The 12,172-nt window shown below is 30.7% G+C and overlaps 1 protein-coding gene across 1 annotated transcript; it reads left to right on the top strand.

Annotated features, from left to right (window-relative positions):
• Positions 1–3,543: 3,543 nt before the first annotated feature.
• On the top strand, positions 3,544–11,565 carry LOC145315494 (WD repeat-containing and planar cell polarity effector protein fritz homolog). Its single transcript, XM_080155476.1, has 7 exons — positions 3,544–3,733; positions 4,398–4,550; positions 5,413–5,914; positions 6,416–6,547; positions 7,279–7,370; positions 10,740–10,842; positions 11,431–11,565. Exons 1-7 carry the CDS (start codon positions 3,726–3,728, stop codon positions 11,563–11,565), a joined length of 1,125 nt encoding a protein of 374 aa, XP_080011602.1. The 5' UTR covers positions 3,544–3,725.
• The last annotated feature ends 607 nt before the right edge of the window (positions 11,566–12,172 follow it).

Here is a 12,172-nt window from a genome sequence, read left to right as displayed (position 1 = left end):
TGATAATACATTAAAATATGAAAATAATAATTTTGTTATTTCTTGTTGAATATTAACTAATTACTGTGGAAAGATAAAATTTATGTTAAAACTGTGGTTTCACAAATTATTTTCAATTGATAATCATTCTTTTATTAACAAGTGGCTTCGTCCCTATGAGCCTCTAGGGGCACTTAAGGTGAGGGGGAGGGGTTCGACCCTCCACTTTCAGTTTTATTTTTGTAAAGTAAAAAAAATTTGTAAAGGGGTCACTTTTTTCTAAAGACGATTCATCTTGAGAGGGTAATTATACACTCAACCAAATAGTAATAAACCTTTCCAGGACCTATGAAAAGCTTTGTTGTAAAGGAGAACCTAATCGGTCCAGCGGTTAGGAAGATACTTCGGGACAGACAAACACAGATCGTCTTATTTTTATATAAGGATTGTACAAAAAAAATATCAAAATTTATTATTTAGTCAAAATTGGGAAAATCGTATGCATCTGATTTATTGCTTTATTTTTAAAGCGAAGCTCTTCTGATTTAATAGTAGGTTCGTTTGCCCGTAATGGATGGCTCTTATCGTCATTTTATGCATGTTAGAGTCATCTTATAAATTTCTAACATTGCTTGAAGATTCCTAAGGCAGTAAGGTATAAGTTAGAAAGATTAGCAAAACTCCATAGTCTTCTTAAAAAATCATGATACATATATATCAATTTTTTCTTGTCCAAATGCAAAGATTTTCAGAATTGTATAATTCCTACAACGATTATGTACCCCATGTTAACATTAAACAATAATCAAAGTATTTCTATAATAAAGTCAAAAACATAAGTAAGTTGAACGCAGTCGTTTTAATGCTTATTTCTTAGAGAGAATAAATCATTTAAGACCGTTAAGTGTAAGAAAATGCATCATAATTCAAAATATCAACATGTGTTTAAACAAATCTATGAAAACATTTTTAGAGGTAAATCATTTAGGATTCATTTATTAACTCTATAATAAATGTATGTCTATAAGAATTAGTAAAGTAGAATCGTTTAAATTTCTGAAATTTATTGTCATACCAATGAGCATGTAGTATAGAATTTACTTTGTCCGTTGGTCTATCATTTATGCTGTAAATGACATATATTCCATGATTTTCTTTGTTCTTTGCTTCCAATGGATGTTGTCATCCTTATTTCTTTACATTTTTTTCTTCAGCTAATTTTTATTGTAAAACAAATTCTATTGCTTGTCCTAAACAACCTGAATTCAGAAGAAAAGTAACATTAATGATATATTAATACTTAATAACTGGCAAACGTCCTGGGAAACTTGTAACAAATTTTCCGACCAATCATCCTTTTCTCCTACAATCTTAAATTCAATTGTTTTAGCCTATGTTGATACAATAATACTAAATAATTTGCTATAATTGCATAGAGAAATCAATCAAAAATGTTAAATGGATTTTTTTTGTGTTATTTATCCCTTAGCCTTAGTTAATCTAATTATTTTCTTTCATTAGTAGATTATTTATATTGTAATGATCTATTCATTCTGGAAATTTGATTTTTAAACTTTAAACTTAGTTTTGTAGAATTAAAGAATAGTTATTTCTTTCATCGTATTATAAACAGCTTTCCGTAGATATAGAATGTACAATTATAAGATTAAAACCAGTGTTTTAGTCTTATGATTAATACCAGGGTTTTAATCTTATGATTATACATTTTTATATTCGTAGAAAACTGGATATAATGCGATGCTAGACATAGTTTTTTCGTATGGATGAGGACCGGTTCCTATCCACCGGATTCGAATAAATACGAGAAAAGATATTATGCAGGTGCAAAGGAGAGTCGACTTGACTTCCCCCCCCCCAAAAAAAAACAAAAAAAACCTATCCTGCTTCTCTAAAATGAGAATCCTAGCAGTCCAAAAAAAGATGTTTTGGGACGTACATATATTTATTAAAAATGCATATTTTTGCTATCATTTTTTTTGTGACATTCTTTAAAAAATGTGTCTTTACCTTTCTTATGTCCCCGGGGTCTTAATATATTTCTTAAGTTGTCAATAAGCATGATTATTTATCTTTAAAGTTCATTTATAAAGAGTCATTTATATCTTTCCAACATTTCTTCAAACAGTCAGCTAAAATGCTTTCTAAGCTTCTAAAAACTTTTAAATAGTTCCCAGAAGGACCTAGAATCAATCCTTACATAAATAACAGGATGTGTGTCTGTCTATCTATATGTAACAAAGGATATAGCTAACCTCTCAACCGATATGGTTCTCCTAACAATGTAGCTTCTATTTCCTTGGAAGGTTTATAACTATTTGGAGGGAGGGTACTACTACCCTCCAAAGAAAAAAATTATTTCCCCAGAAAAATATGAGAGGTGGAGAGATTTCAGCAAAGCACCCCGCTCACCCCTCTAGTGCCTCTAGGAGCGTAACTGCTAGTGTCTTATAAATTTGTGACATATTATCCACATTTTGGTATTGAAAACTCTACTTTTCAACTTGTTTGATAATTTAACATATGGTAAAAGGCTTTAATTAATATAAATTTAGCATTGAAATATTTCATTTAAAGACCATTATCAAATAAGTTTAGTCTATGATGTCAAAAAGCACTAGATAACCGAGCTATAGTTAATTGTTTGTTTATGGCATTTAAAAAGAAATTTAGTTCTGTTAAAACTGTAGGAGTTTGTTTACAAGATTTCTATCATCAACCATCCATACATATTACATAGAATAATTATCATAGAATATAATTTAGGCATAATGATAAATGATGATATTTCATATACCAATTGGGTACGATTTAGAAAGCGTTGCATCTCTATATCGTTGCCAGAAAGTCCGTACGTCCATTTAAAACATGCTATTTTTTTTAACTTTTTGACAACAAAATTTTTTATGATATAATTATTCATTCATATGATTTTTGTTATAATGATTCTTAGTACAACTAGGTATAATATTATGAGCAAGGCATCTCTATAATGAAGTAAATATGTCCTTTTACTGTATCCTGTATTTACGCAGTTTTGAAAAAAATTTATGTGTATAATGTTGTATGGACTTAAAAATTAATGTTCTGGCTATTAATTTCTGACACTCTATGAGAGTTGTAGTTCGTTTGCAGGTTTAGTTTTATGGATGTTTTCATCCTTGTTAATTCAGAAAGTAAGCTCATTTATTTTGAGTGTTTATTTTCTACCCATATGTTCTATGGTTTGGAGCCCATGTTCCAATATGTGTAAACATATTGGTCTACAATACAAACACACACACAAATTTATACATATATAAGTTGAAGAATGTAAATAGGTGTGTGTGTGTGTGCGTGTAAGTGAGTGTGTGTGTGATACACCTGTAGATGAGCGAGCACTCTACCTGTCTTTAGAGATGGACAGGGTGCACGCACGCACATAACTTCAATACGCGCACAAACACACACGCACACAAAACTTCAATACGCGCACAAACACACACACAAATCTAATTTACGCGCACACATCCTTACGCGCACAATTATATGAATTTAATACTGTAATCTATCTGTTTAGTGTACACTAAGATATTATCCTTCCTCATTCATTATTATAAAGTGCTTATTTTAGTGATTCAATCAAATACAAAATGGTTTGCATTTACATCAAAATAAAACAGTGCTAAAGTAAAATGAGAAAAAAATTGTGATTTGATTGTTAAAACCGCCATGTAGATTGCATAGTTATGATTAGGTAAATATTAATATTATTTGATTAGTTATTATTAAATGTTTTGATTAATTGGAATATGTAGAATTTAATTTTATTTTTACAGCATAAAAAACGAAAGTTGTGGTAAAAAAACTCTTATTTTTATGGCATATTTTTGTTTACCTCTAGTAAAATTATTATTTTTACTTCTTTTTATAAACTAACTAAAAATATATCTATTTGGTAATCCTATAGTTTAAATTATCAAATATTTGCCTTAGACATTTAAATCATAATTACTAATTGGTGCAAATTTGATTTAAAACATAATTGTATTTTTAATTCAATCTATTAATTTTGGGTGAGGATTCTTTAAATAGATACTCGATGACAGATATCAAAAAGGCTAATAAAGTACACGGTTTTAAAGTAAAATTGGAAATAGCCTATAAAATACGGTTTTCAAAAGTATAATTGATGTGGTGTGGTTTTAGGAATCTCCTTGTTTTGTATTTTTAATTAAATAGGTCTACCTAAATATTTATCATTATTGAGAAAACCAATATGTTAGATTAGTGTACCAAAACGGAATTAACCCCCTTCAGATCCACTAAAGCTACCGTCAAAGACTCTCTGAAAAGCAAAATTTCAAACATCTTAAGTTAAGAGTTCTAAAATAAAAGTTTTATTCAAAGTTATTTTTTAGTTTGAGATGTGATATTCGTATTCACTCGACGAATGCCAATATTTTCATCCGTGATACGGACTATGGCTGTTCTCAGTATCATGACAAGGCCACCAGCAGGGAGTATATGGAGAGGCCCTACGCCATCGACAAGGCCAACTACACAGCATCCAGGTAAAAAATGTACCAGAAAAAAAAGGTTTTAAACAATGAGGGAGAGGTTACTAAATTTCCATGAATACCACAAAAGAATTAATGATTAAAGTGTATACTTTTACTTTCATAATGCTTGACTATTAATAATTATAGAAATAAAAAAAACAAGGATTACAACATCCATAAAAACGAAGCTCTGTAAGGGCACATTATAGAGTGTCAACACTGAATAAGCAGAATCAAAATGTAGAAAATATGTAAATAAATTTTAAGTAAATTTGATGCAAAAATAATTATGTTTAAGGTCTTTACATTTTAGGACTGGATTATAGAGAAGCTTCGCTTATAATACTGTACTAAATCAGCATGTTCTAAATGGACGTACGGATGGATGGACCGATCCTAATTATTGAAAAGCTTCGCTTTTCAACATTCACCCTTCCTACATGTATAAAAACCATAAAAGTTAAAAGTATTTTTAATTGGTTTGGCATCGGATAAAGAAGTTAAAGTAATAATTCGAAACATTTATTCTTAACAAATAACAGCTTGTTTTATTTTAACGAGGTACTTCGCCACTAGTAGCTAAGGGTTTTACACTTAGACAACCACCATACTTCTTTATTATTATTAACAATTTTATTAAGGGGTTGGTGGGGCTTTGCCTTTTTTAGTGAAATATTTCCAATTAAAGGTGATGCAAAATAGACTAAAACCAGCTTAGGATCACATATTTCTAAACCTTGTCAAATTGTAGATAAGTAGTCTACGAGATCTTACTAGACTACACACAATTGATGATGATAATAAACTAAATATTTTAAATTGCGATGATATACGCTAGATATTAGGTATTTTTTTTTATTTTTCTTATTTTCAGAGGTCAGCTGTGGTTCATCCATAACCGTCGTCCAGACAGGGTCAAACAGGACCTCAAGGACCTGGAGGAAATCCTCACCGAGCACACAATCATCTTTGTCGCCTGGAGGTCAACCAACCATCTTCAGTTCATCACTAACAACTTTATAATAGTCAACATTGAACTAAACAGATTCGGTGATATTGTTAGAATCAATTATGATAAATATTTGGTGGGCAGATTAAGTGATCACCGGCCGACTAGCGTGTCATTCACCGCAAATTACCTCATAATTTCCTCGCTAGAGCCGCGGCTGGCAGTGTTTACCTTTGCCAAGCCGCTGCAGTTTCATCCGCGCCATTCTATCGGGCGCGGAGAGCCGCGGCAGGTGAATCTTGACCTTGTGGGACCTCAGGGACGAAGGTTGGACCGTCAGGTTGAGGTGAACGAGACGGATGGTTTGCTGGTTGTCTGGTGGAGTCTCGGGGACCAACAGGTCTACCCGTGGTCCCCACATCTCAAGGTATAGATTCCATGTTAATTCCACCAATCAGATACTAGATAGTTATCAACTGATATTTTAAAGAACGAACTATACATGAATTTGACTTTTCTTTGAGTCATAGCTGTTAAAGAATAGCTAGCAACGCAACCTTTTATACTTGGATTATCTTTTTTTTTTAAAGGATGACAACATTTGTAAGTATCAAAATAAAATGTGTCTGCTGTAACATTACATACGAACAGTCAGAAAATGTCACATAAAGAGAAGATGCTCAACATTTAGTAAAATCTTTAAATAGATTTTCAGCCAACTTATTTAGATAGCAACCGAGAAAACCACATTTTTTTCTAGAGCACTATAGGTAACGATAGACAAAATAAGTTTATGTGGCTTTGCTTTTCATTTAAACATTCAAAATTAAAAAGAAAGTTTGTTTTTTAACAAAACACCCTGACTTGATTATAATTTCGGATTACGCGCGGCTGCCAAGCTTCTTTAAAACCATTTACCTACTTTCAGGAGGAGGACCGCGCCAACATGTTGGTCTACAGCTTACGCCCTGAAATCAGGCTGGTCGGGTTCCATAGGACAAAGTCAGAACCACTACTCGTCAGATTTCTATCTTCCACCCTCATCCATTTTATTGCTCAGGTAATATAACGTCTAACGTAAAGTGTGACGAGTCCTATGGTTGTTGGATTTAAAACTGCCCTACACCATGCGTTTCTAGCCAAGTTTAAATGGCATCAGCTTTGTACATTTGAAGTGGCAAGAGTAATACTGTAATTTTATATACCTTGTCACATAAACAGAGGCAATAACAAATTACTTTTACCATCTAATCTAATTTTTAACAAAAAATTCAGCACTCATAGGCGTCAAAAAAAAGCTTGGACGACCTTGTCAGCACCTACAGGATATAACTATAAAACTGCTGGCAACTTGCAATTCTCATAATATTTTCTTTCTGTCTCGTTTTTGCAAAAAGACCAGCCGTAACTTTGTGTAATCATCCTCAGGGACCTAAAGAAATAGGACAATGGCCGATAAATTAATGTACATTGATGAAACACAAAATGACCCCTTGTGTAGATTAAAATTAGTGGTTGAAACGATGTAACACTCAACTCAATGAACCAACCTATCAAAATTCACTAAAGTCCCCAAAGTTGTTAACCCAACGAATAAGAATACATTATTATAAAACTTTGAGAACTAGTGTAATAAACAGCCAATGGTCTTCTCTCTCTCTCTCTGAATCATCCTTGTCTATATTTCAGAATACTGAGAGTGATAGTTCTGAAAATAGAATAGAGAACACAGTTCTTCTCATAGATAAACATAAATCTGGACTCTCAGAATCATCCTTGTTTATATTTCAGAATACTGAGAGTGATAGTTCTGAAAATAGAATAGAGAACACAGTTCTTCTCATAGACAAAAATAAATCTGGACTAAAGAAGAAGCTCTCCAGGTATATTAGTCATGAGAAGCGCAGCTACTCTACATTTAATGTCCTGTTTGTCTATCCAGATGCCATTCTAAACGCTAACTTTCCTTCAGTTGAAAAATGCTAAACTATTTTCACTAAATGAATTCATTTAAATAGTACGATATCCTAATCTAAATTGGTGAAAAGAATTGTCCCATTACCCCAAAATACACAAATTGTTAAAAGATATATTTGAAATTAAGGTATTTTTTTTAACTAATACACAGTGCGATCTTTTGCCAAAAAACGGGACATTTAGAGTAGACAAAAGTAAACTTCAATAAATAAGCTTGTATTTGAAGAAATGGTGTAATTTCTTTTGCTTTAACTCGGAAATAACTTAAATTTTGCCTCTGTTAACTTCTAATGTGCATTTGGTAAGTACGTCTTGCTGTTTTGGAGGAGCGAAGCTACCCTATTTTTAAAAAATCTATAAAACTTCATAACTTTAGTTAGGATAGGAATATTTTAACAAAATCAACGTCTATGTAAATATTTCTTCAATGCAAACAATGTTTGTGAACAAGAATATAGCGTCAGGTGCACCCATTTCGAGTCCCGGCATTTTTAAGGTAGGTCCAGTATAAGTAAAATAGGACACTTATAAGGCATGTTTTCAAATATTTTTTTACAGATTTAAACAAAAATAACATAATTTTCAAAACACTTTTGATTTTGTGTTAATACCTTTATTCTAGGTCTAGCTATCTTCATTTAAAGTTTGTATAAGAATATAAGCATAATTACTTAAATTATATTCTCTCTCAAACGTATATTTCTCTCTCTCTCTCTGATGCGTATATAATGTTTTTGCAATATTATAATTAATCTCCAAATTTGAATTTCTGCTGGACCAAAACCAGTTAGAACTACAAATTTTTTTAGAACACATGAAATTTAGCAAATTTAATTGCTAAAATAAAAGTATTTTTAAGTCATCTTTATTTAACGACTCCTTTATCCCTTAAATGTCCATTAAAACCGCGAGAACGGCGAAAATCGTTAAAAATCACGCCAACGGCGGCAAATAACGGCGAAACGGTTCGCCAGAGGCAAATGATGCATAAGTCAAGAAAGATCCGCCTTAAAAAGTTTGAAAATATTGCAGAGATGACTTTGGGCTCTAAAATGACTCCTTCCCCCTCTAATGGGGGAAAATTTGAAATTAACAAGAACGAAATTGTTCAAACCATGCAATGTAAAATGCTCAATTACTCAAAAACGGACAAGAGGCCCCAGGTTGTGAAAACTGTTTTATACACAATACATGTTGTATATTGATATTATTATTGCAAAACCCGGGGCCTCCTGTCCGTTTTTGGGTAAAATGGAGAAAACTGATTTTTTGGGGTTAAAAATCTTAATATTTTTGGTGAAATTTTCTCACAAAATGTCAATTTACACCACCAAAAAAATATTTTTTTTAATTTTTTCTTTAATTAGACATTGGTACAGTTATCTGAAAAGTACCTCAATAAATTTTTTTTTTTCATAAGATGAACATAAATGTATTTTTTGTTGCTTTAAAAAAATTGTGTAAAAAAATCTGGAAAATCATCAAAACTGAAAACAAATTTTTCACTACCTTTTTTAAAAATGGCATAAACCCGCCAAAAATTAATATTTTTAAAAAATTTCTTTTTTAGCTGTCTACTTACAGCCATTATTAGGTCCTAGGATAGATAAAAGTCGATTTTAGATTTTTTGGATGTCCCGATTTTTTTCAAAAGATCCCACTGTGTAATAGTAAATATACTTATGCAGTCAATTTCTTTTTCCGTTTCATTTCCATTTAATTGATTGGATCATGGAAAGAAAGGTGGCTCTAAAGGTTGCTCTGTGGGGCAATAATTAACATTTACTTAACCTAACCTAACCTAAAAGCTACAGTGAAAATACGACGAAACCCACTACTTTTTTTTCATGATCCAAATCTTTTTATACCAATTTTAGCAACTTTATTTTATGACATCCATACTTTCTATGGTTTTGACTTATATTCAGTCATATGAAATTATATTTGTTTATTATTATATTAGTCTATTGTTTTCGATTACCAATTGTAAATTATTATATTCAGTAATAAAATACATACATTTTCTAGGCAACTTTAAAGTAAATTTGTTTTAACAAAATTATATATAGATTATTAATTTTCAATTTGTCAAAACTTCTCACAGCAAATAGGAAAATGATATGATAAAAAGATGATTAATAATTTTTCAATCAGAATTTAAAATCATTCAAGACATAGGCGTGCATGAGAAGGGCTCAGTGGTAATAAACAATCCTCACAATATTGTATTGCACTTCCGATTATTTTTTTTCCTATTTTAGGATAGGTTATGTTAGGTTAGGCTAAGTGGGGTTTAGAAAGCATCACAGGGATAGGGAACGTAGAATCAAATATTGTGAGGGATAAGATTTTAATGTCTGTAATATTGTACCTAACTATAATAATATCCTTGTATTTCAGAAGTATTGGGATATCTAAGTATATAATGTCTGTGTGTATTGTACCTAACTATAATAATATCCTTGTATTTTAGGAGTATTGTGATATCTAAGTATATAATTTTTGTGTGTATTATACCTAAATATAATAATATCCTTGTATTTCAGGAGTATTGTGATATCTAAGTATATAATGTCTGTGTGTATTGTACCTAATTATAATAATATCATTGTATTTCAGGAGTATTGTGATATCTAAGTATATAATTTTTGTGTGTATTATACCTAACTATAATAATATCCTTGTATTTCAGGAGTATTGTGATATCTAAGTATATAATGTCTGTGTGTATTGTACCTAACTATAATAATATCTTGTATTTCAGGAGTATTGTGATATCTAAGTATATAATGTCTGTGTGTATTATACCTAAATATAATAATATCCTTGTATTTCAGGAGTATTGTGATATCTAAGTATATAATGTCTGTGTGTATTGTACCTAACTATAGTAATATCCTTTTATTTCATGAGTATTGTGATATCTAAGTATATAATGTCTGTATGTATTGTACCTAATTATAATAATATCTTTGTATTTCAGGAGTATTGGGATATCTAAGTATATAATGTCTGTGTGTATTGTACCTAACTATAATAATATCCTTTTATTTCAGGAGTATTGTGATATCTAAGTATATAATGTCTGTGTGTATTGTACCTAACTATAATAATATCCTTGTATTTCAGGAGTATTGTGATATCTAAGTATATAATGTCTGTGTGTATTGTACCTAATTATAATAATATCCTTGTATTTCAGGAGTATTGTGATATCTAAGTATATAATTTTTGTGTGTATTATACCTAACTATAATAATATCCTTGTATTTCAGGAGTATTGTGATATCTAAGTATATAATGTCTGTGTGTATTGTACCTAATTCTGATCTCCTTGTGTTTGGAACAGGGGATAGTTCTCTGCTTACTCTTGACCAGGTATATGATTTTTGTAGCGAAACTTATCTATAATTTCAAATGTCCGTCCGTTCGTTTTTGCGGACAATAGTATCAAAATCAAATATCCCGTTGTTCTTAGCATCCAGTATGTAATTTACTTTGACTGCCAGTCCGTAAGTCATCATACAAAATATGAATTTTAAAAAAGTTAAAAAATATGTTTAAAGGTTTCGTGATTTTTTCACCAATATTCTTGATTTTAACAAATGCTCTCTAAATCTCCTTAGCCATATTCTAATTCATGATTTTTTTATGCTTTGCTTCTCACTGGTGTTGTCATTCTTGTTAAATTTTAAATTAAGAAAACAACTGGAAAAAAAATTAAATAAATACAGAATACGAGAGACGAAAATTTTGGACTATTTATTTTCCCCAAGCAAAGCTCTATTGTATCATATTTACATATTTATAGCTGACTTATACATTGATGATATAAAAAGGTAACGACCACTTCATCACAACACTTTTTAACCAATAACGTGGTTTAATTTTTACCCTGCATTTGTCTGTGTTCCTATTTGTCCAAATAAGAATTGACTACCGTAACTTATTACATCTATTTTTCAGGTTGAGAATCGAATTGAGAGAGAGGCAGAAACTAATTTTATTGTGCAGACATTATCCGTCTCCCCTGATGGTGCCATAATTCTAGCCTCCAGTGATAAGGGTCTTATACAGGAACAATTAATTTGGAGATTGTAAAGAAATTAACAAATGATTCATATATTTCATTGAACATGGAATTTCACATCTATAATAACACATATTTTAAAACGAATTAATTAGCTTAGGTAGGGTTAATCTAGAGATATAAAGGGATAAGACAATGGACAATAAAATGATGGAGACAAAAGTAAAGGCTCTTTATAGTGCCTAAAAAAATGATGTCATACAAATAAATTAATGACCAATGATAGATCAATACACAGACTAAATTACCAATTGCAGACCAGTATACATTTTAATCAGCAAATTGTAGGCCAGTATGGGCTTTACAAATTATTACTTCTGTAGATTAAAATTATGGGTGGTAAACTGCTAGTTTGTACCAACCAATCAAGCTTTGATAAAATTCATATATAAGTCTAAGTTCATTATCATTAAGCTTTGCTTTATTCATTTTCTTCCAATTGCTTATGCAATTAGTTTAATTTAAACAATACCTGATCCAATAGACAAATATTAGCAATAAATTTAAATCTCATTTAAAGTCCTAAAGGCTCTATACTGATTTGATGAAAACGTTGAAAGGGTATTTTCAGATATCAAATTACTAACCAAGGGAGTATTCTACTATCTCTAAAGAATT

The sequence above is a fragment of the Acartia tonsa genome, chromosome 4 (genome assembly GCF_053477335.1).
Source record: "Acartia tonsa isolate MP-2025a chromosome 4, ASM5347733v1, whole genome shotgun sequence".
In the NCBI taxonomy this organism is placed as follows: Eukaryota; Metazoa; Arthropoda; class Copepoda; order Calanoida; family Acartiidae; genus Acartia; species Acartia tonsa.
Note: the sequence above shows the minus strand (reverse complement) of the source record. Positions and strands in the feature narration are given on the sequence as shown.

Coding starts and splice junctions, on each gene's coding strand:
- LOC145315494 (XM_080155476.1), top strand. Junction 6,548..7,278: donor TCATCCATTTTATTGCTCAG/GTAATATAACGT, acceptor TTTATATTTCAG/AATACTGAGAGTGATAGTTC. Junction 7,371..10,739: donor CTAAAGAAGAAGCTCTCCAG/GTATATTAGTCA, acceptor CTTGTATTTCAG/GAGTATTGTGATATCTAAGT.